Consider the following 25,942-nt stretch of genomic DNA (forward strand, 5'->3'; position numbering starts at 1 on the left):
CTGAATTGTGAACATCTACAGTACTCTAAGAAAATATGCTTCTGCTATATTGAACTTGACACCTCAAGCTGGTGGGTGTTTGACAATTTTGGCCTTAATCTCTTTCTACCTCTTATCTGGATGTACAAAGTGATTGTACTAGTTCAAGTTCACTACACAGGAGTGTTACAAGATGATTAATCCATTAATGTTTGTGAATTGCTTACACACTGTGAGTGAGTATTGTCAGCACCCATGGCAAGGAAAAAAATCCCTGGAGAAATGAATAATTCTGTATTTAACATAGTACTTAAATAATATGTTACTAGTAAGACAAGAAAAGCACATTAAATTGGTATGAAAAAATAGTGTTTTACTCAATTAATATTATTGCTCCTATGCACTAAATGGAGTAGGAAAAGGTAGTACATGGCTTCACATTCAGACTTCATCATAATTTCATCTATTGTATAGCCTTAGTTTTTGTATTTCTTGCATTTTGTATTTTCTGGATGCAAAGGGGAGTTGAGAGGTTCTTTCTGGGTTTTGTTGTTGGCCTTTTGGGTTTTTTTTTGACTCCTGATACAAGAATTGGAACTACATTGCAGTCTTCAGATTTGTACCAGTTCTTTGAAATGGGAAGCCTATTAGCTTTACCTTACTTTGCAGGAGGGAAGGTAGGAAAGGAAGAGGATGATGTATTAGATATGTAAGTCACCACTATATAGCCTCAAGCTTATGTAGTAATTGGGGAATAAGCAAGTGGGGGGAGAGAGAGAGAGAGAGAGACATACCTCAAAGGATGACTCTGATTTCAGACTGTATTAGGCTTTTAGTTAGGATGTCTCAATTTCGGTAGCAAGTGCAGCCTCCTTTCAGTTACATCTAGAGATTTCACCCTCCTCTCAATTTACATCTGGAATTACATTCAGATGTAACTACTCCTGTCTGGATCTGTAGAGGAACAGTGCTTCTGAGTATGCTTTCAGGTATGTAACTCTAAAATACACATTCTTAAAATGACTAAAAAGTGTATGGTTTACCTTTGAAATACTTGATGTTCTTCCTGGAAATACTGCTGAACATAAAGTCTAGTTTCTCAGTGAATGAAGGTGTTTCCTGCTGAAATTGTTACAGTCTGTCTGGTTACTGAGAAACTTGTTTTCCAATCCCTGTAAAGCTAAAATGTACTATGAAAATACTTAAATATTAATTGATTTTAAGACTCCAGTCAAGGAGTAGGCCTGAGTCACATCCTTTTACTCAGTGATAATGGTTATTGGCCAGTGCAGCAAGAAAGGCCTCTTAGCATGATGTGTTAGGGCATAGTGCCCGGCTGTCACAGCTGTGAAGTGTCCAAATAGAATTTGGCTCGTGTCCTGTCAGTTTAGAGCACACATGAAGCAAACATGCAGATGGCTATATGAAGCTGTGTAGAATAAATACACTTAGTTAGTAATTCACAGTAGTCATGCAGATTTTATTCTGTTGATCCCTAACTTTCCCATCACTTTGAACTTTGGAATCTGCTAAGGAATTCTGTCACCAATTAGGTGAGGTACTTAGAATTACATATTCTACACCACCTCTGCACAGTAAGCTGATCATGAGTTGAACCTTGGTTTCCTTCAGTCTAGACTAAAGCTGCAATGAAGCAACTTCAAATGATTGACTTAGGAATCTTAAAATTATTCTAAGGGACTTTTGATGTGATTTCATTTAGTTTATATTCTGTATCATGCCAAGTTACAAAATATTTGTACTGATTACTATGGAAAGGAAGGCTATGGTATATTTGGAGATGGTGTGAGGATGAAATACCAAATACAAAGAGATATTCTGTATACAGAAATACATTCTCAAATGCAGAAATATATTCTGTTTTACTAAGTACAGGCTGAGCACTTAGGGTTACATGGAGTTGGACAGGCAATTAAAAACACAGAATAGTGGAATCCTGTGGAGAATTCTTTCAGTTACCAAGACTGCATAATGGAGAAGAGCCTTGGCTGTTCCTTTGCCTCGCACTGCAGTTGCCAAATGCATTTAGCCACCAAACAAGAGGACCTGAAGAAGAGCTGTCTGGAACTGAGTCATTAGATAAAGGTGAATGTAGATCCTGAGAACAGTGGAACAGGTTACAGTGATGCAAATGGAGGAATGCAGAAAATTTCGTCCTTGGAGTCTGGGAAGCTGGGTGCTTTGGGCCGATACATGAATGCCCCTGGAACTGTTACAGATGCAGTGAGTTTTGTGTGGTAGCCTAGCCATCTGTAGGGGCTGAGAAACTAGAAAAGAAGAGGAGCAATCTAAAGACATTTTGCTAAATACCTTTGAGATTGACTGAATGTTCAAAATTTGTGAGTATTGAGCTTTTGTGTAGGTGGCATATAATGCCTGATGTTACAGTTAATTTTGCTTTTTAACCTTGGTTTGAGGGAAGGCCATAGAAGAGTGTAAAGCTGACAGTTTAGATTGAGCAAAGGTTACCAAAAATGGATGTTTTAGCTGAGGTAGGAGATGTAAAAAAGGCAATATTTGTCCTGCCCAAAAGAAGTGGTGATCTTTCAGGACATTTGAAAAAGGTAAATCAAGGGAAAAATACTATGGCCAAAACTAATAATGAGGGAAGAGCTTAAGGTGTCAGGTCAGGTGTCAGAGAATTTTTTGCATGAAATTTATAAAGAAGCTGGATAAAATAGGCAGATGAACTTTCTTTGAGGCTGAGGATTGAGTGGTAGCAATAAACCCAACAAAATTAGATAGATGAGTAGAATCTCTTCTGTCACTGTGTCCATAGGCTCATATGATTCTCCTGCGACAACAGCAGAGTCAAAAGCCTTCTGGACTCTGCTTCTACTGCATTTGAATTTGTTCTGAAGTCAAAACTTATATTGTCATGACAAATAATTAGTAGGTAAAAGTGATATTTTTTTTGTTCTGAAACAAAATTACTAATGAAGTACTATGAAGATTGCTCTATATTGAGAATTCTTAAAAACATTTTGTAGATTTTATCTCCTTACTATTCTGAGCTGTCTGGAATGTTTTAGGTACATATGCACTTAGATTGGAATTCCCTTTAGTTGCTATGAGTTTTTAGAGTGAGTTAGTTTCTGTTCATGTTTGAAAATGCTTGCTGCAATTACTAGGTCCTTGAAGTGTGTATGCACTCTACCCTGAATCCTCATTAGATGTAAACCAAAATTGTTTTGAATGCAGGGATGAGAATCTAGGTTTAACAGTTACTTGGCAAATCCTTCAGCCACTGGACAGTTAAACAGAAGCTTAGCACACAATTTAAGGGAAAAAAATTGACCTGGGGAGGCAACTGAAAATTGTATAATCAGTCATGGAGGATGGAGCACCCAAGACTGTGATTTCAGAATCCACTTAAGATGTTCTAAGTTAACGTTGCTGATGAATAAGGTGGCCTGATGCTTGGCTGCGTTTTCCAATCTCCTCCCTTGTACCAGCATTTACCATTCATATAGCTGCGTTGTCAGCCAGACCTATTCCCTGAAGTGCTTCTATCAGCAGTAGCAAACACTTAAATTGACTAAAATCAATCATGATGTCCTGCACTGACCAGACTGATCTCTTTCTCTAGGTCTTCAGAGGCTCTTATCTCTCTCGTGATTTTATTAAAAAAAATTAGACTTTTGTGTCAGGTGCTCCCCCTGAATCAATCACCTACCATTTCAGTGAGGCAGCATCTTAAAATAATTGTCAAGCTAACTAGTCTGAGTTATAGTATCTGTGAATTCTGTGTTCATTGTGATGGATTTTTATTTTTTTTCCTGAAATATGAAAGAATTAATTTAAATGTCAGCAAGATTAGCTTCCACTCCTTTTAGTGAAAATACTCAGATTATTATGCTTGTCTTCAAACCCCAAACTGCTTCTCAGGTTTCCCCAAGATGTCAGAAGTCCCATCTGTTCTCTTCCCAGTTGCCAAAATCTCCAGTGTCCATTTTGGCAGTTGCAGTAATTTGTGTTTTTCCTTGCCAAAACCATCTTTGGTATGGTAAAAACTGAAACTGGGAGAAATTTAAAATATGGGCACTTTAGCATCAAAGTGGTATGAACTGCTGTAACAACTGTATTTCCAGCTTCATGCACATGTATGCTTCCTAAAGATTACACTTCTATCACGTAAATTTTACACATAGTTGAATTTGAATTTATAGTTTGTTGCAGAGTTGGGATAGCATTATAGGATTCATTTCCGGCTTCTTCTGGAGTGTATTGGACTTGGGTTGTATTTGAAACAAAACCAGAAAGCTGCTCATGTTGGTTTGCAGATCTGTTGTGGTATGTGTAGCCCTGTGTATATACATAACCAGTATTTAGGAGGAAGGTATTAGAATGAATAACTTTTTTTTTTTTTTTAATGCAGAGGCTCCAACTTGGGAAAAAAGAAGCAACACATTTGTCACATACCAGGCTGTGGCAAAGTATATGGGAAAACTTCACATTTGAGAGCTCATCTCCGCTGGCATTCTGGAGAGCGTCCATTTGTTTGTAACTGGATGTTCTGTGGCAAAAGATTCACTCGCAGTGATGAGCTTCAGCGACACCGAAGAACGCATACAGGTTTCAGTCTTTGGTTCTGGTGTATTTTACTGCAGGAGTGTTATCGAGAGGGCTTTGATAAATAACTTTTAAGAGGAGAACATGTCTTTGAAGTGGATTGATTTTAATGCAATGTGGCTTTTCTAAAATCAGCTTGTAGTTCATTGCTGTTAATACACTTTAAAATCTTTGGTAGGTCTGAGGAGAAAACAGCTACCTCTTGATTCAGAACTGACATTTAAGCTAATGCTTAATATAACTTAATCAGAATACTTTGATTCAGGTTCAGCAGTGCGTGTCATTGTTTGAACCAGATTAGAACTATTGTTCCAGCTCAAAACTTCAATAATTTTCCATTATTTTAAAAAAGAAAAATAAAACTAGAGGACTAGATGGCCAGGAGATTAGATATCATTCACAAAATCAAGGAAGAGCATGTGATGGTGGTTCATTCTGCATCTTTTAGTTTCATGGTTAGACCACCCTTTAGGAACTCCAGGTTCACATTTCTCCTTTTGTCTAATATAAAGAAAAGAAATAATTCTAAATTTTCCACCTTTCCAGAGCAGTTAGTTTCAAATCTGTTGTCTGTTTTACCTATTTTCCTACAAACTGCATTCTACAGGATGCTTGCCTTTTAAGATTATAGTATTTGAAAAACCCCATGACCATAGATAAATAATTTATGTGCTTATCAGCATTTGCATTGCTTAGAAAAGTGTCTCTGCAGTGTCTATGGAAAATGTTTTATGTTTTGTTCCTAACAGTGTGCTTTTGTTAGACATCTCGGATGCTCTAACCCGATCTGGGATGTTACAGTTTGTCTGGATGGACAAACAGGTATGGGTTTAAAAAGAAAGGCGAGTTGAATGATCCAGGTCAGGGGATATGGTTAATGGCTCCTGGTGTACCTGCATATCAGTAAAAAGTAGAGAACTGCAGAGATCCATCCTTTGACCTGTTTTGACATCTTTATTGCTGACCTGAGGAGTCAGCAGAGTTCACTCTTCTTAGCTTTGTGGATGAGCCCAAACTGGGGCGACCAGTCAATGCATTTGACAGCAAGGCTGGTATTCAGAGGGATTGAGGCTGAAGGAATGGGCTGATGGGAACCTTAGGAAATTCAGCGAGGATAATCACAAAGTACTGCACCTGGGATGACATTAACTCTTACAGCAACACAGGTTAAGCACAAAGAGTTGGGAAACAGCTCTACTGAAAAGTACCTGGGAGTCTTGATAGACAACTGGAACGTGAGCAAGAGCCAGGAGCAAAGATGGCCAGGGCTGTATCAATAGAAGCAAAGACACTAATTGTAGGGAAGTGATTATCCCCTTCTCAGCACTGGTTAGACTGCATCTAGAATATGGCATCTAGTGTTCAGCACCTAGTATAAGAAAGACATTGATGACATTACTGAATTCACTAATGGGTGACCAAGATGATCAGGAAGCAGAAGCATTTGCCTTATGAGGAGGGGCTGTGGGAACTTGGCTTATTAGATGCACAAAGAGAACAGTAATGGCAGGGGGGAGCTTAGTAGCAACCTTCTAGTATCTGCAAAGGCTACCATTAAGACAAAGACAAATTTTCCCTGGTGGTGCATTGATTGGAAGATGAGACAACAGATATATGTTGAAACAGAAAAGATTCAGACCAGCTACAGACAAAACGTTTTTCTAATAGGAATAGCCAGGCACTGCAAGAGGATGTCCATAGAGTTTCTGCACTCTCCATCCTTAAAGGTTTTCAACATAACTGGATAAATTCCTCAGCAACCAGATCTGACCTTGTAGGTGACTCTGCTTAGAAAGTGATCAGAATAAAGACATTTAGAGGTCCCTTCAAACCTGAATTACCCTATGATCTTCTTTGTCAGTCTTAAGTGTGATTCTGCTGGAGGTGATAGAGTCTTCCATGTCTATCATTTCGTAGGTTTTGTTCTCCTTCTAAAAGTTATTTATTGGTAATAATTGCAATGAAACTTGGCAACCTAAGAATATGAGATGGCAATATTCTTTACGTGCCTGAAAGATCTCCCCAAACTCGGTTAGACACAGAAAAATAAATCAGTTCCTATAAAGGATTTGTATGGGTGTGTAGAAATTTAACACATGTTGGATCGCTTTCTTCAGTATAGGTGTTGTTAGAATTCTGACTCTTAAAGACAGTAAGTTGTTCCAGTTTTTTGTGTATGTTTGATATTTTTAAAGTTCTTGAATGTGTTTTTTTTTTTCTTATCTTCTGTGACAGGTGAGAAGAAATTTGTTTGTCCAGAATGTTCAAAGCGCTTTATGAGAAGTGACCACCTTGCCAAACACATTAAAACACATCAGAATAAAAAAGGTATTCACTCTAGCAGTACAGTGCTGGCATCAGTAGAAGCAACACCTGATGATACTTTGATTACTGCAGGAGGAACAACACTTATCCTTGCAAATATTCAACAAGGTTCTGTTTCAGGAATAGGAACTGTTAATACATCTGGCACCAGCAATCAGGATATTCTTACCAACACTGAAATACCTTTACAGCTTGTCACAGTTTCGGGAAACGAGACAATGGAGTAAATATTACACAAGATACCTATTAATTGTGGTTATTTTTATACAGTAGTGAGAAGAATATTGTTCCTAAGTTCTTAGATATCTTTTTATTGATGTGCAAAAATTTTTGGATTGACAGTAACTTGGTTATACATGACACTGAAATGCCTTACTTTGTATGATATTCCATAGTATATTAAAATGGTAAAATTGCATGGGTTTTGTAGGTACTTTTGGAATCTAGAAGAGATGAAATTTTACCAAGTTATATTAAAAAAAAAAAAAAAGAATTTAACGATGGAAATGGTAGTCTAACCAAATGCATCAATCCTGTGTGGTTTAGTGTAAAAAAAATGAGAACACGTTGGTATTTATCTATTGTAAGATAAAAGAAGTTGATGGGTGAAAAGAAATCACATTATGATAAAAGAAATTTTGTAATTTTCTTGATGACTGGAATTTTTATTATGCATAACTGACAAATCAAGTTTCCAAGCAAATGTTACATAGTGTAGGCTTTACTTAGCTCATCAACTTGTCATTTTGAAGCTAATTATTTTAATTAGGTTAACTATGTACAATATTTTAAGCATTACTCTTGTAAGATTTTGAAAACTACATTTTAACATGGAACTCTAGGGATAGTCACCTTTTAAATCCTATTGAAAAGCCATGTTTAAGATTTAATTTGCCAAAATGATGTCTTGTTAATATTCTTTCAATAACCAAGGTGGGCAATATAACCAATGTTTAAAAAGCTTAAAATGTTAAGAAAAATAAATATGTATAGGTTGAGGCATTTGGGTGGTAAGGCAAATGTTATAGTGAAGTATATCCCTTCTTTTGAACATTGGAGGACCAAAAATAAGGTGTATTGCGTCTCAGCAGTGATTTTTTTTTCAAATCTTTTTCCAAAAAAACATGTGTCTCCCAGGGCCTTAAAAGCCATCTTGTAAATTACCAGTAAAATATAACATATGCAAATACAACAGAAAAATCACTTCCATATTGACAGTACTCCCAAACATATGGATATAGTCATAGTGAACTAGGGGGTTTATGAGGTTTTTATTTGTTTGTTGTTTAGTTTTTGGTTAGTCAATCTGCATTTAAATATCAGCCATCTTTCCTTTTTTTGCTTCTTCCCTTAAAAATTGTATGTATCCAGTACATTTAACTGATAAACATATATGTTTTTTATTATGCTGAATTTTCTTTTTATTTTTTAATTACTGTTTATATTTTCAATTATAGAAAATGTACAAAATGAAGTTATATAGCCAGTCTGTAAGTGCTATACCATTTTCAAAAAATGTACAACAATAATTACTGCAGTTCACCTATTTACAAACATTTGGAAATCTATTCATTTGTTATTCTTAAAACCACCTCAAATTTAAAGGCTACCTTATTGTACGTTTAAAGTGTATTATAACAGTGTGGTAGTTAATAAAACACTATTTTTTTTTCTTTTGACATGAGTTTACTGTGCTTCTTGTTAACTGACAAGGTGTAATTTCATAATACGTCTTGATAGCCTGACGTGTTTTATTTTGCACTAGGTGGTGGAAAGTAGAAAAGGTGCTTCCTTTCCCTGTGGGCTTAGAGATGGTAATACACCACCTTCTCGCTCCAAAAAAAGCCCCATGTATATGTGCATGGACGTGAATGTACTATATGCTGTGTTGGTGTAGTGGTAACGTTTTGACCTTTTGCTGAGCAGGGCATGGGCATGAAGGACACGTAGGCCCTATCCTAGAGTTTGCATCTAAGTCCTCTGGCACATGCCATAATACAGAGAGTACTGATAAGGAACTGTAACTACATGGGAACTGTGAGTTAATTAGGGTGATGGTTGCATGTGATGCTCTAATGAAAGTGAAAAGCTTTTATTTGTGCAGTCTAAAGTCTTGGAGTATGAAATGGCCAGAGGACAGACCAGAATAATTATAGATAAACCAGGTAAAGTTCAGCCTAGAAAAGTGAGAACTGGAAAAAGTCATGTAGGAAAGATTTTCTGAATTTGCAGTTTAGTGGGGAAAAAACATTAATGCAAATCTTTTGAGATCCAGAGCAACAGGAATTGACAGGTACAGAGAAAAGGAAGTTAATTCACCATCAGCTTAATCTTCTGTTTAATAAAATAAAAGGGGGAAATTGGTTGGGAAGTCAAAGGGCAGCAGCTTGTGAGAGAAGAGAGTTCTGCTCAGACTTCAGTGTTCCATGGATGTTGTCAATATATTAACATACTCTGAATCCACTTCCTTTAGGCAGGTGAATGGGCATGGTTTCTGAAAGCTGTTATAGTTCAGAGAGCATGTTAGTATATTTCTAATACTTATGTTCTGTTTCTCATCTTACTAGCATTAGTAGCTATATTAGTGCATTATTTTAAGTGAGAGGAAAGAGGGCTACTTTCTTAAACTGCTTTTCACAAGTTTTATGGAATGACACTTTCACTGAAATCCATCTGTGGATGAAGGTGTTTTGTGTCATTGCTGAAGATGAGATTGCTTTTTTTTCCTCAGAGTTTTTATGCTCACTACATCAAATGGTTACTTTAATTAGTGTTTAGGTAGCACAATTTTTAAAAGGATATTTTGTTGTTAAGTCAGAAGGTAGATGTTTTGGAAGAAAGTAACTCTGGAAATGTGTAGGAAAGTGATGGAAAGACTGCAGTCTAAGGGCTGCCTGATGGCTCACAGCCATAGTTTCTCTGTTGTGTGATAGTGATTTTTGAAAACCTGCTCACCTCCAGGGCAAAGGGTTCACAAGCCTAAGTATAAGATCTTTGGTGTATCTAGGGTTGTTGCTACCTCATGGCATGCTTTCCTGGTCATCTAGTCACTCATGCAATACTAAGACAAAATTGTGCGTTCTGTAGAAGGCTTTCCAGTTCTTCATGGATTCCTGACAAGAATTGCTTGGTGTGCTTCTTGCTTTTTATTAGTACAGTCTAGCATTTTGCATACTTATTTTCATTTTCATGTCAGGCTTCCTTGCTTGTATAATTTCTTGGTATAGTAGCCTTTAGATCCTTGGGTGGTTTGTATCTCTTGCGGTCTAGTGTAATCACTAATTAAGAAGACTCTAAAACTGGCTCTGCAAGAGAGCATGAGCTTGAGAGCATCAATTTCAATAGTCAGGGTACTTACTTTCAGTAAGTACAAGGCCTGTACATACGTACACTTGCTACAATCTAAGTGTTCTTGGGCTCATTCCTGAATGAACCAATGGTTTGATCCTTGCAAGTTACAAATGACTACTGATTCTTGCAGAAAAAGAGGTTTTAATCAGTTACTTACCAGGCCAAGGGACAGTATGACTAAGAAGAGTATCATCGTCACTGAAAGACTTGTGAGGAGCAGGATTTCTGGTTTGGTGATGCAGATTTTCCTCTGGCAAAGGACTCAACAAAGCACTTCTTTGGACTTGTCTTAAGAAGGAATATCAGGTCTTGGTTTCAGGCATTTTGAGCTGCTGGCATCAGTAAGATAAGCCTTCCCAATGGCTTTAGGAAACCTCTGATATGTGCTCTCACAAATTGTTCTGTGTGCTGGGGAAAGAGGGAATGGAGCTAGTAGTCATCTGTCAAGAGTGGTTCTTGTGTCCTTTAAGTAAAGTACAAATGAGCAGCTGGCTGTCTTTCCTCTAGCTTTTACCACCACCATTACCACCACAAATGCAGAGCATGTACCATAGAAAAGGGTAGAAGAAGATGACGTGGCTGACTCGACTAGACAGGAATAGAAGCCATTTTCCACCCCAGTGGTTGGCATCAGGTTATTCTGTGCTCTAGTTTCTAAAAGATGGTATCAAAAGGAAGAATTTTTTACAAACGGTTTAACATACAATTCCTTCTTTAATCTTGGAACAAAACAAAAAAAAAGCCCCATTTCTGATTCAAAACAGTCTCTATGTAACTCCAGATCTTACTTTGGCATCTTGACACTGACCAAGCCTCTGTCTGGACAAGTCAGTATAGTTGGCAGAAGAATGCTATGAAAATTACCTGCAAGGAAATAACCTTTCTTCCCCAACTATGCATTCTATTTAGTCAAAAGGCTCAACTACACAGATTTTGAACTCAATGTGAGATGGACACCACTAGAAAAAGGTTCCAAAGCAAGATTCGGAACTATTTGTTGCTTGAGCATAGCTTTTCTTGTGGCCTCCGAAAGCTCAAATCTTGACCATATTACTGTCGTGCGTACAGATAGAACAAGATTTACTTCTCTATGTATCTTACAACGTATCTGCATTTTTCACAAAACTACTTCAAGAACCTTTGCAAGGATTATAGGCTGCCAGATCACAGAAGCAGGTAATTTTTAAGCAGCAATGATTAGTCAATAAGTGGTATCACATAATCCAGCATGCCTTTATCCAAAAAGGTCTTTCAAGTAAGGATATCATGGCCCCTGACAAGAAAAGAACCATCAGAGAGAGGGTTGAGCTGGGTTCCAGGCCTGGAATCTCACATTATCTAAAGGAGTCCCTGACTTTCACATACGCTGGGCCACCCACCCACCCACATTCTTAAGTACTGCCTTCTGTTTCTGTGGAACGTACTCCTCCATGCAAGGTATTCACAGAATTTTATTTATAATTTATGCACAAACCCCACAAGTGGCTACTTCATCACAGGTGCTTCCTAACTAGATGTTTTTCTTCCATCAGGACATGTTTTGATTTAACAGACAAACACAGGAGAAAGTCTACTCCATTATGTTGCAAGCTACCATTGCTGTGTCTGAAGAAATGGCATGATGGTAAGGTTTGCAGAGAAAATCAATGGGATTCTGTGCATATGTTTACTCTGTGGTGGAGACATTATGATGATGTTTCTGATGGGACTGATCTACGTTTACTGGTTAAATTGATCCCTGATCTCTGTTCTCTTTGTCTAGGCCACTGCATGAATCATTATTGGTATGTAGGGAAGGTATTAGAATACAAAAAGATCCTATTGCTTCTGCCGCTGAGGGTTTGGAGACTTTTTTTTTTGTGTTCTATCAGCCATTCCTCTCCCTGGTACTAGAGCCTGATTTTAGTACTACAAGTGGTACTGCTGAAAGGTTTAGTGGTGAAAATGATGGCTTCTGAAAGGGAAGTAGCCATGTCTTGTAGTGTTAGCTTGGCTGCAACCTGCCCTGAGGCCTTCCACCAGTTCTTCCACTTCTCTGATCTGCTGTTTTTGGTCACACTCTTTGCCTGTTTCAGAGCTGTTGAGGACAAGCTAATCTGGCACAGCTGTATCCCTTACTATGTCAGCCTTGGATCTGTGTTGGGACCTCAGCTATAGCCTTGCGTAAAGGAACATTTCACGCTGAAGGGTGGTTGGAGCAGACAGACACAGGGCTGTATGGCGACACTGCCATACTTTTCAAGAGCAGTGTGGGGGGAGTGGGTAAGAAGAGCTCAGGTAAGTGAGCTGGTATAAAGCAGCTTATTAGTACCAGACACTGAACAAGCAGTTAAGAAAAGAGTGCTCTTGTGGCAAATTTATGGGCTGGGAAAGAAGACTTGTGAACACAGGAACAACGGGAGGATGGTGGGAAGAGGTAGGAACAGATGGGTTGGAGCAGGGCTGCAGAAGGCTGTGGAGACAGACAATAGTAAGAGTTGATATATGGGTCCTAATCCCTGGTGCCCTTACTGAAACCTTCTAGGGTTCCAGTTTCCAGACAAGTGTCACTGTAGCCATTTGGGGGGAGGCCATCAATGGGTTAGACAAGATGCAATAAAGCAAGGAAAGGGGGCCAGAAAGAAAAAGTTGAGAGCTGCATAAAGCTTTCTAATAATCATGTTGCTTTCATAGCAGTCTTTGTTGCCTTTTGGTTCTTCAGTGCCTCGTGCACCTCTTTCCTGCTGTAGTTCTCCTGCTAGGTCACCAGATACCATAATCCTAGCAGGAGCCCACGTGCTAGACTGGGGTTTGCCATACTATGCATTATTGCTTGAGAACTAATGAAGCTTGTATCTGGCAATATGCACTACTATTGGTGATTTACAATAGAGAAAAACAGATGTGCATTGAAGATTGAACTGTGAGCTGCTGCTTGAGTGGTGTCTTGGCTAAATCCTTTCACGTTAAGTACAAGGATATTGTAGCTAGTTTAGGAACTAGATTGGAGGCTAAGAATGAGAGAGGGGTTTGGTCTTGTGGCAGCGTCAGGCTTGCTTGACTCTTCCATAGCTCTTTTGCACATTGGTTTTATTTATTGTCAGAGGAAAAAGTTATTTCTCAGTTCCCCAGCCCCATGGGCCGAATCTCCCTGCTGTGGTGAGGGCTGGTCTCCACGGCTCTGGTAGCTGGCCTGTGGTGGCCCAGGCCCACAGTACACTCGTGCCAGGTGCAGGACCCACAGACCCTCCACATCTCCACAGCCCTGCAGCTCCCGGGCCATCACTCCACTGCAGCCTCTTCCACAGGGATGTGCACACACAGAGCACAATTTGATGGACATTATTTATTTTAGAGACCATCCCAAAGGGCTGGCCCAGGTCCTGCTCGCAGCGGGGATCTGTGGCCTAGCGCAGGGTGGACACTGTGGCCCCAAGCCCCGTCTCCCCTCTGCCCGTTACCAGGTGGCACAAGGCCTGCGGGGCTAAGGAGGGAAAGGGCAGGTGGTGAGGGCGGACTATGGGTGCGAACATGTGGCCTTTAAGTGATGTTTGTCCAGTGTGCTGCCATGCCAGTGAGAGGTGAGGGGGTGTCATAGGCAGTCACAGGTGTCACAGCCTTGTGTTCTTGACTTAAATCCAGAACTCTGTCTGCGGGTTATTTGTGCCAAAGCTGCTGTCTGAGATAACAGGATTTAATCATAATTTTTCCATGTACATTTGTAGCTGTTTTAACTACATGTAATGTGTCCTAAATACATTATTATTTAACAGCTCAAAATGCTTCCAAAGGAGCTATTCAAGTAGTTTCTGTAAATAACACACCTTTTAAAGTTATGTGTAATTCTTAATGTCATTTGGGGACTTCTCTTATGTTTCCTTAGAAAAAAAAAAAGACCTCTCCAATCAGTATTTACCCGAAGAATTGAAATAGCACCATTTTCGGTTGTGCTAATTACCTCTTTATATGACCAATTATGTATTTGCTCATCTGAGATTTGGAGCGAGCTTCCCTGAAAGTCTTAACAGTCCTCAGAGGAAGGTGTAGCTATAAGAAATATTTTAAATGCAGGAGGATTGAAGGATCTGGCATATTTTACAGTTTTCCTGCTTAGTACATGTACGATACCAAACACTAGTGAGTAGGAATAATCATGGATGAGCTCTGACTTCAGGAGCAGAGTATGTGAGGTGAACTGTAACTTCCCAGTGCTAATCCTCTCACTGCCTTCATTTTCAGCCTCACTCAACACTCACTTCTTCTGCAGCTCTCCAAATTTCTTAGAAGCCTCTTTGCTCCTCCTGCCTCTTCAAGCAAGAGCAACAGATGTTTCCTGTCTGTTTATTTGTGGAAGGCAGAGAGCATTGGAGCAGAAATGGTCAAAACTTTGTTCTATCCTGCTTATGAGTGAGACAGTGTGAAAAAACAAACTAAGGATCCTGCTCTTGAATGTTGAACACATAAAAAGGGGGCAGAGTTAACTGGCCTGATGTCACTGCAAGGGACCTTTACATGTGAGAATGTTAAGGTAAAAGAGCTGTTTGTGGATGTCTCCTGTTCAGTCATCACACAGGTTTTTAAAACTGTGCAAGACTGCGTTATCCCATCTATATAACTTCATGCAATTAAATGTATAAAATTAGAAAAAATTCTCACTTTTATAAAAATACATAATTAAATCTACAAATTCATAAATAATTTATTGCTTACACACAAGTTATATTCTTTTGTTTTGCTAAGTTTTTTGACAAAAGTGAGTGATTGCCATATTAAAGCTCGGCTCAGTTCACAAAAAATGAGTCAAGTGAAACACCGTTGTTATTATTTTGAGTAAGGACTATGAATTTTCTTTCAATGTTCATGACTTTTCTCATGCTTTAGAAACAGGCTAGTTTTGAAGTTCAGCACCAAATACTGTAAGAAGATTGTAGATTTCAGAACCAGAGAATGTTAACAGCTGTAAAAGATTACAACAAAGTTCTTGAAAAATTAATAGTTATCTAAGTTATAAAAAAGTCAACACCAACCCTCCCCCCAACACTTGGCATGTCAGATATAAACAGTTTGCAGCCTGAGTGTTTAAAGACTGGTGTGTGCATGCAAAATGTGATTTGTTTTTCAAGTGCACTGTTCAGCACATATTAGCGATCTCTGCGATTTAAAATGACATTTCTCTTTGAGGTACTTTAACCTGCGCTTAATCTGAGGAACACTCAAAGTAGCAATAACTGGAAAATGCCACAGAGGCCAAAAGTTTTCTACTCTTTTCTTGTTTAGTTTCTGTGTTTGGCAGCACACTTTTTGATCTGTTCATTTAGTGTGTGCAGACAATCTGTGCATAGCAGACAAGTGAAATGTGAACCTGCAATCCCAAGACTTCAAAACCAGGCTGAGATACAGCTACTGTATTTGATGATTATCAGGTAATGTGAGGCTTTGTTGTTTATAAAAGAGATCTTGTATCCATTGACATATATTCTTTGTATATGTAAACTTACTAAGGCAAATATATTATCACTTATTACCTTAGATTAATATTTCTCGGAGCATGAAAGTTTTGCACATTTTGAGGAAGAAAAAGGTAACAAAAGGGTCCAAGACTAATTACAAACAAGCACTTCAGCGAGGAGAACTTACTTTCTTGATTCTCTTCAGCCAGGTAAGCATAAATACTTGCATGAGACTGTTAAACTATTTACTTCCGTGCTCTTCTCTCTCATTCTTTTCATTTCAAGAAAAACTATAAAAAGCACACTAACAGCAGTCTTAAACATCTATACAGTTATTTGGTTTTATCTCAAAGACTGTGATGGAATCTTGTCCCCCTTGATGTTTAGTGGATGCAGAATTTCATTCAAGGTGTTTGTTAATTTGAGACAGTTGCTTTAATGGGAAGCATTCACCACATTTGGGTCAGAAGCAGACTGCTTCTGTCAGTCATCTCTGTCTTAACATTTTATTTTTCTATCTCCTCCCTATTATTTCTTTCCCATTACTTTTATCGCTCTGGAGTCTTTCATCTTTCTTCTCTCCCTGTATAAATAGTACATTTTTTTAGCCTTTCTGTGCAATGTTTAGTTCTTACACATAAAAAAATGTTATGCTGTAAATTATTGACTTTTGCTAGACTCCTCTTGATAAAATTTCTACTGGTACTATCCAGGACTTCACCAAATTCTGGAATAGTTTTCTCTTCCTTTTTAAAAGACTCTTTAATGTCAGAATATGACATGAACATGCGAGCATATTTGACAATGTTATGGTTCAAAATTGTAGTTTACACCACTGAAGAACCAACTATCATCTGTGAGAGATCAGAATCCATCTCAGGCTCAGCTTGGCTGTCTGAGTTTTCAGCCATATGAAATGGCCATTAATTTGAATGTTGTGATCATCTATGAAAAGAGAGATGGCTTTGACTGTCACAAACTTTATGGTTGGAAATCTGTTACATAAATAAAGCTGTATAGGGGAACAGAGGAGTACTGGCTACAAAGGCAGCCCAAAAAAGCAAACCATGAGCTACCAGCTTAGAAATCTGCTAATTACTGTTGCAGAATGGGACTATTTTTGAAACTATAAAAGCACAGAGACACGGCAAGCAAATAATAGATTCAGTGCTCTTATGGAAATTAAATATTGCTGAAATGGAGGCTTCTATATCCACACTGAAGAGAATGAAAAATCAGGACAATGCACAAGGATAGCAAACCTTTTCAGTTTAAAGGAAATCATATAAGAATCCTAGTCTTCCCTAATAGAAAGAAGGAAAAAAAGTTTCAAGAATGTTATATGATTACTAAGAAAGAAAAAGAAAGTTAAGAGGAAAGTACTTTTCTGTATAATTTTGAAATTCTTATATAATAGGATTTTTCTGGTTTTTTATTTTTTTCATGCTGTCTCTATCTTAGATTCAGTTATGTTCAACTTCCTTATACTTGGTTTGGCCTTGCTGGAAAGAAGGTAAATGGCATGGTCAGCCCACACATCTATTACAGAGATTCAGTTAGACCAAAGTAGAGGCAAATAGCAAAAACCTTCTGACTAAACCTTTTTTTAGGGCATGTCAGAATAGACTTTGAAAGAAAAGGTGGAGCTACCTGAAAAATGGTGTTTGTTCCAAGAACATGGATAGGGGGAATGCTTATATAATGAGAGAAAAAATGTAGCAGCTTTGTCTCTGGCAGCAAAAATGGAGAAAAGAAGCTGATGGAAACAAATTGCTAGATGAAATAAAAAATATTTGGCAAAGAAGCAGAGGAACACAGATTCTGAAAGAACCCTCAAGCAGCTTACTATCCTTAGAGGCCAATTAAACCTGAATCAGTCAGGAAAGACAGAAAGAGCCCTCCTCAGGCTTAATGAAAATTTATATCAGGCAAAATAAAGCCCTGAGATTATTGGCATATAAGGCGTAGAATGCTAAGAGAAACAAGCTAGCTTGGCTATTAATGATACCAGGGTGGTATTTACATTTAAAACAAAATAAATTTGTACCGTCTTTGAAGGTTTTCTGTGTCCATCTGTGTGTTAAGAAAAAATCAGCTCCAGCTGACAAAATAGTCTATGTAATGAAGCAAATATGCCCCCAGGTTCCAGCTGCCCAAATCACCATTTGAAACCATCTGAGTAAGAAACAAAGTAGAAAATATCATCAGAAAAATGTCAGCTAGCCCAGAGATTGTGTCTTTTAAATACTTCTAAACACCTTACTTAGCAACTTGTAATGGCAATCACTATGCTTTTAAAGACTTGTCAGCCTTTGCTTTTGGAAGTTGATACATTGCTTAGCAAGATCCTGCTAAAGCATCTGTGTTAAATGTCATTGTTGTACAGTATATTAGAAAGATATAATCATCAGCATAAACCTGTTTTATAGTAGGGTCACCAGTTACTCAAAATAGTAGACAAAGTTACGTCTCTTGCCCCATGTCCCCATACCTTGGACCTCCTGCAGCTATTTAAAGAGTGTGGCAATTGAAGGCTATTTTACTAGCATACCACTTTACACAAAAGGAAGTTTACGTAGGAGAGTCATGTTCTAATTCTCCCTATAAATCTCCCTAAAGAGTCATATACAAAAATAAATTGGAGAGATTTGTAACTCAGAGTTAAGATCAATACTTCTCAAATTTTCACTCTTCAGACATATAATTTTAGCATTCTTAAATGAAGCATATACCAAACCCCATGTGACTGCTGTCTTAGCTGTCTTGAAAGTCAGTTGTAGTCTAGGTTGGTATACACTACCGACTCTCTCCTTTCACAGGGTACTCATATCATAGTGAAAAGTTTCAAATAGACTCTTCATTTAGAAATTTTAAGAGGCAGGATCTAAACCCCCCAAATTACAAAAGGCAAAAAGGAACCAATGACTAATTTATATTTGATCTAGAAATAAATATCCAAATTAGGTTCCATATATTATTGATTAGCGTTCTTAGGGGCAGGGAAAAACCTCTGCATATGGGCTCAGTAGAGAAGATTAGTCATCATCCACAGGATTTTTTTTGTGGTTTGCATAGGATTTCCCATATTTTCTCACTGTTTCTTTCAGAATTCAATGGCAAAATTTTGAAACATTTCTGGACCAATTCCTGCATGCTTTAGGGTAATCCATCTTATCCCTCTTTTTCTACATCTATCTGTTGAAGTACTTCCTATGGATATACAATGCTCTAATTGCTTTCATGCTGTACAGTTTCTGATACTCTTAGAAGTAATATATAATTTAAAAACTATTTTTAAAGATTGAGAATGTGCATATATCACTGTATACAAGTAAAAAAATCAAAATTGGAATAAATTTTATTTGTTGCTTAATTTCTCTGTAGTAAAAACTTATTCTAATCCTTTTTACTTTATTGATAAGGACTCTCAACTACATGAAAGTTGAGATGTAAGCTAGGTCTGGGTGCATTTTAGCCACCTGTTAGGATGTTTGATGATCACCAAAACTTTGGTATTCCTGATAACTGAGACTGTTTCTCAAACTGTCTTAAGTCCTTGTAGAATGCACCGAACCAGCTTTCTCCTTTTAACAGCTGGCTTGCCTTATGTAAATACCTCCAGTAAGGTGTGAATCGATGCTATCCGTCAGGGATATTTTCATTGCAATCCCAAGTGCTTCCTTCCATGTGTAGGCATTTGACAGAGTACATTAGTCCTGCAATAAGGCACGTCAGCTAATGACTTTGTAATATGAACTGTGTATGTCCTGTCACAAAACAGACAGAACATACAGAATATAAATTGACTCTTTGTATGTGAACAGGTGAAGTGCAAGGTGGAGGTTAAATGTATGCTACCATGTTATCTTGGTGTCTGTGCAATCATTGTAGACCTCTTATTTTCCCCCCATCATCTCCCAGATTCACATTTTAGAACCTAAATTATGTCTTTGCATTTGACTTACTGACAGATTCTACTTGATGTTTCTTCCAACTGAAACAATTACAATGCTTGTCCACACACAGTACCTGAGGATGTGGAAATGTATGTGAAAATGTATTTTGAAAAGCAGCAAAGTAAAGCAATCTTCTTGAAGAACTTATTTACCTTTCTCCTAATGGGTGGGAACCATGGATGGAATTGAAGTACTCATTCTCTGTACTGTAGCTGGTTATCAGTATGACAAGGAGACACATACAAAATTATCATAACACTTTTTTGTTTAGTTTAGTGAAATCAAAATAAGGCTTTCATTTGTTTTTATAAAGAAACTGTAGGGTTTTTCCCTTGATTTTTGTCTCATGATGACCGGTGACACATGGCAACAGTACTAAGGCTATGTCTGCTGTATTATAAATATACCAAGGCAGCAATTGTCCTGTAGAACTAGAATAAAGAAGTTTATATCCATATATATATGAAAAGTATAGATAGAATATATATGTAAGACTTGGGTGGCAAGGACTAATTTTGTTCCTGAGATATAAATTTGAAAGGGAAATGCTAAAGACCTGTTTATCACTTATTTTTATGTTCTCATTAGAATTAAAATACCAAGTGGTTGCAAAATATTCAGATCTAGAACAGATCATTATTTTTATCTTATTCACCCCTCTAGAATTCCCAAAGGAAGAAGATCCCAATTTGGGGCTTGTTTGTTTTTTTATTTTACTCCACAATCTAAACAATTCACCTTTCTCTTGGGCCTCATCACAGAGTTGCATAAAGTCCATGAAATGAAGTTCCTTGGGAAAAACGAAGATGTGGAGGAAGACAAGTACTTAGTAAGGGGAGGTAAGAGTTAAGGCCCGGGACCGCAGAACAGCTGGAATATGTTAGTTTTACAGGAAGGCAGCCTGGAGAGGGAGTGTGAACTGCCAGCAGGTGGCTGGGAATGGCTGAATAACTCAGTGGTGGAACTGGAAGAGAGTTGTGCCTCTTACTGTGATGACTCGGCCAACTTAAGCCTGTTTTTCTTTGTAACAGGGGACCTTTGTCAAAGCCCATTAAAGTAAATTTAGCATTTCCTTTAAATATAATAGGTTCTGGATCTGGCCCCTGCTTGTTTTGACACTGTTTTTGTTCGCTCTGTCTCTTAAAACTTTGCCTTATTCTTTCTCTGATGAGGAAAAGAGAGCTGGTTGACTGCTAGACAGGCTCCAAGTCAAGCAGACGCTGTTTTGTTAAGAGAAGCTGCAGCAGACAAGTCTGGGAAGAAAGCTCTGCTGGGGTTTCACTCCCTTCTGCATCAAGGAAAGTTATGCTGACGAAGAGAGCTGCTCTTACCACAGTGATGCTTTGCTGTGCTTTGCAGTACTGGTCGATGTCCTCCAGAAGTTCTGGTCATAAAGTGGGCTTTGCTCTGGGTGGCACTATACAAACACGAGAAGCTGGCCCTGCCCAAAAGTCCTTGCAGTGGAGGTATAAGTAGGAAGCAGAAGACCCAAAGGCAGTGCGGGGCTGAGAGTGTAGCACAGCAGTTTTCTCAGCATTTAATGTAAGAAAAAGTTTGAAGGAAGGATCTAAAGATAACACTACCCTTTCCGGGTATTTCTGAAAATCTCCTCCCAAGTGTGAAGGGCAGTGCAGGCTAAGGTATATGTGTTATTATTTGACCATCCAACAGGATGGCATTTGGCAGGATTTGAAGAAACAATACTGGAAGAACTAAGATGTGAGATGATAAGAGTTTGGAGAAGAGTTTTACCTATATGGATGTGTGGGAAAACTACCTCATGCACTAAGCAGTAAGGCTCTGTAATCCTCGTACATAGCTATTAGGAGAGGATCTATAGAGAGGTCTTAGATGATATCTGAATTGTGATATCTTGAAGATGATATCTGAATTGTGTGTTTGAGTGATCATAAGGATGGCAGTATTATGACAGGAGACCTTGTGCAAGGTTAACTTGGACAGAGAGAAGGGTGTAGAGAATAACAACTCTATTTCAACCATACTGATCATCAGCTAGTGATCCAGAGAGAGCTGTCATGGAAAGATGCAGATAGTGGGGAACTGAAGTAGTTTGTGTTGGCACATGTACACTAGAGGGATTTATATTTGAAGTCAAGAGAGGTGGTTTTTAAGGTGGGGTTGGGGAAGACTAACCAAGGACAGAATCCCAAAGAAGTTGCAGTGTAGGTGTGAGATTAGAGGCTTCAGATGCAGACAGGGGAGCACAAGGAAACAAAACACCTGACAGAAAGCTGGCAAACTGGAGGGCATAATCACAGGGATTTCTCCACACAGCCCCTGCAAAGGTGCGCAGATATTAAAAGAAAATGTTAAACCTCAACTCAAGAAAGACCAGTGTATCAAGAAGAGTCTTGCTGACTGTTGATGCTGACTAAGTAAGTCAGGGCCTGGGGTACATCAGAAAAAAATTCAGACAGAAGAGATGAAACAACTTTAGAAAGTACATATGAAGCTGAACGTACTGAGTGTTGGTGGTAGTTAAGAAAATGTTCTACAGAGATTATGAGAAGACTTTTTACAGACAAGATCTTAAAATTTGAAGGAACAAACTACAGCCAGAAATCCAATTCCCCCATAAATGAAACACTCATCACTAATGTAATCTTCTGTATTTTTTTACGTGGCTGTATCCTTCTTGTTATATTTCACTATGTCTTTGTTACTTTCCCAGAGTAGTATGTAAAATGTTCAGATTTTTGCTAAGACTCAGCATTTATTAATCTTGGTGTTTTGCCAGTAAAAATATCTACTTTTTTCAGCTTTATATTCTTGTAAGTGGACAAAAGAAATGACATCTGAGAATTTACAGAGAGGTGTTTAATAGAATATATGGTTGAGAATTGATAGTTATTTTCGTTACAACTAGCCAAAATTTTTGTTGCAAGATACAATCAATTGAAACAATAGCACTGTACTCCAATGAAATTCTAGTTATCCAGCAGAGGCATTGACTATCTTATATTTTAAGAAAATATTCAGTACAGATTGCTTTCTAAGAGAAAAACCCAGTGACCTATTACAAAATAATTTTGTCAAATGTAAAATGATAAGCTGCTTGGCATTTTTGATCAGGCAAACTACTGCTTTAAACTCATGTATAGATAATGAACTAGCAGTCTGCATAAGAGCTTTCATGACAGTAAGATAATAAACACTGAACTGACATAGATAAATTGGCATGAGTTGAACAAAAAAAACCCTGTCAAATTATCATTTTGATTAGGATGGTGTATTTGATTATAATGAAAACAAATGTGCTGGTGGCTCCTTGCAGCAGTAATTTTGCTGTCCAAGATGACAGAGTTAGTTCTGAGAAACTTTTTAATTGTTTTATCCACATAATGGCATACTGATCACTTTTATGTCACTGGGCAAGGAAATAATCTTAACAACAAAAGCTAGATTTCATACCAGAGGTACCACTTTTATATTTAATTCTTTGTTTGTGGCAGTACAAATGAAAATAGTTGTATAGCATGATGGCTGGCACAGTGGAATCCATATTGTCCCTGTGTTTGAGCTGGATAGGAGAAGATACAGAGAATAGGTGCATATAAATGACTTGTGTTTAATACAAAAATTTTTGCAGGACCCCTGATAGTGTGGCTATGTAAAATACTTCCCTTGAACTGTTCAGAGGGTCTGCAAACGATAACTGGTTTCACTGTAGTTCAGCAGAATTCTCCCCAGTGTCTCAGCAGATGCTTGTTGCCACCTATGTCCCTGACCACTATGGATGCTGTTGTATGAGTCAGAGCTTCATTCCCAAATGTATCAATCTCCCAGAGTTATTCAGGTGAGGAGTCAAAGTGGCTGGATGACGGAACCACGTCAACATTTTGTGCGTTGTTTGCAACAGAAGCAGATCTGCTCAAATCTTTGTTTGATAGCTTAGTTTGCTCTGGTTAAATCTTTACTTTAAGGTTGCACTGGGCACCTCTAAACTCAGTGCCTGAAACAGGAAAAGAGACGGTGTCTGTCTTGGGTTTTTGTGAGCAGCACTACATCAAATAAAGAGCAGTGACTTGAAGTGTGTAGCCTATTGATCATACACGTGAACTAAATCTGTTATCTTTTTATCATAGTTAGAAGGTTGAAAGTTACAGGTGGCCATATAGATAATAAAAGTAATAAGAAACAAATTACCCTAGTTTCAGAAACTTATGTTAAAAATTAAGGTAGCCAAGGGGCATGATTTTTTTTATACAGCGTATACTCATTTGGAAAACACAGGAAAATATCTTGGATTATATATGGAGAGAAAGTGTACTGCTTGATACCTTATTTCACTAAATATTTCAGATCTTTTTCTCAAAACCATGGGTGATTATATTTATTTGATTTAATTTCGAAAAATGTTTTGCTTATGCTATACCTTTCTTTAGTTTTAGTAATCTCAGAAGCTGAAGAGACCGACCAATTTTTTTGTCCTTTAACATGTTACATTGCTACTGAAACTTTCCAACACTGAACATTTCACTGATTCCCTTTTCTCTGCCATCTGTCTGATCTGGCCTCTTTCCAAATAATACTGCTTTCCTAGTGGATATGGTTGTCCTGGTACAAGCGTTTTCAGTCAGAGTAAGGAAAATTCACATTGTGTTCAGCTTTTTCTTTGATAGTGCATATAAATATTGAATGGCCATGTACACTTGCAGTTTGTAGATTCTAAGATGCACACAAGAAAAAAACTTGTTTGTCATAAACTCTGACTTATGCTCTGCTTTATTGAAAACCTGACACTCACTGTTAAAAATATTTGTGTTTTCTGTCATTATGTTCTGTGTTAGTATGTTTATTTTGACAATTACTTTATTACAACATCTGAAGAATGGATGTTTTGAAATCTGGCTGTCTGGTTAAAAAATGTAAAGTTCCAGATTATACACAACATTGCAGAAGTGTTAATTCAACATTTTGGAAACAATTGTCTTATCTTAGAAGCTCAACATGAAATGTCTTAGGAATGATAGTATATTTTAGAAGCTCAGCACCGTGTGCCATTTAATGGATCGTCAAGTTGGGCACAAAATCACAAATCTCTTCTTGACCAATATCTTAAGAATTTTAGATTTATTTAAATTATATACTGTCATCATGTATTGTTTTAGGTATTACATCATATCTAAGGACATCAACAGAGAAATTAGATCCCACAGATCTAAGAAAATGCAATGCATCATTAAAAATACATATGAAAAAGCATTGTATTTTTGCGTGCACAAGTGCATTAACTGTTGAAAAGGTGGAGAGGTCTCATTTCCCCTTCTTCCTTTATGCTAGAATCACTTTCATGCTAGTAATTAAATAGTGCGTTTTATAGTGAGCAATTGTAATAAAAACCCATCAGATACTGACAACTTCTTTCAAGAGGAGCATATTGCATTATATTCTGAACTATGTAGATCATCTCTGAGCAGTGTTAGAATTTCTTGTCAAACAATTAACTCTGAGTATTCCAGAATATATCTCACAAGCTTTTTTTTTTTTTTGCTCTTGTATGCTCTCTCACATTTAAGGGAGAACACTTCGAACGCTTCGAACACTTCGCTTTTTCTTTAAGAGAGAGAAATGTTTTAGGTTATCTGTAGTCCAGGTTTCAAGAAGCGATTTTCATCCATTCAACTGAAAGACTGAACCTTTGGCTTTCAGGATCTATCGCTGTGTCAGTGTCACTTCCAAACTCTTGACTAGGAGCTTGAAACAACTGTCTTCTCAGGTAGCAAGCTCCAGGGTTAACTCTGAATCCTGTGCGTGCTGGGACAAGACATTGGGAGTTCAGTCAGTGGTTTGAGGATACACATGGAGGGTAACTCAAAGGTGTTGGCACTATTTAAGTCTTCCCTAGGCCATAACTTGAAGACTTGCATTTGATTTACACAAAGGCCCTTTTCCAGTGCCTTGGCAGTACAAAGGTTGCATTTGCTTAGCCTGTTCTGAACTGGAATTGTGGGAGTAGTGAATGTAAGCACGTGTTCATCTTTTGACCTGTGCTGATACACTGAAAGAATGGTTGGTAACTGGCAAAAGGAGATTCAGGAGTGGCTGAAATCAAGGCAGCCAAGGACAACAATTTCACTCCAAAGGCAGATAAAATGTTTAAAACTCATATGTTAAATAACTTCCTACTGAGTCTCTACCTTGATAATTTAAAAATGTCTCCTGGGAGAAATAGAAAATATTAATTTTCTGGGTTTCATCTGGAATTCTAGAATGTATATTTTCTACCCCCATGTAGTTTTTTGTAACAAGAAAGCTCGCTCTTTTCTTTTGGGAGTGAATGTGTTC

The 25,942-nt window shown here is 37.8% G+C and overlaps 1 protein-coding gene across 2 annotated transcripts in view; it reads left to right on the forward strand.

Moving 5' to 3' along the window:
- The window catches only part of SP3 (Sp3 transcription factor), a 34,830-nt gene extending 26,254 nt beyond the window's left edge, over positions 1-8,576 (forward strand). For both annotated transcript variants that reach the window (XM_027678529.1, XM_027678530.1), the window contains 2 exons: positions 4,379-4,575; positions 6,808-8,576. In XM_027678529.1, the coding sequence (XP_027534330.1) occupies positions 4,379-4,575; positions 6,808-7,124 (514 nt within the window). In that variant the 3' untranslated portion in view covers positions 7,125-8,576. The remainder of the gene's footprint in view (positions 1-4,378; positions 4,576-6,807) is intronic.
- Positions 8,577-25,942: the final 17,366 nt, after the last annotated feature.

The sequence above is a fragment of the Neopelma chrysocephalum genome, unplaced genomic scaffold, assembly GCF_003984885.1.
Source record: "Neopelma chrysocephalum unplaced genomic scaffold, ASM398488v2 Primary Assembly neopelma1_44, whole genome shotgun sequence".
Classification (NCBI taxonomy): Eukaryota; Metazoa; Chordata; class Aves; order Passeriformes; family Pipridae; genus Neopelma; species Neopelma chrysocephalum.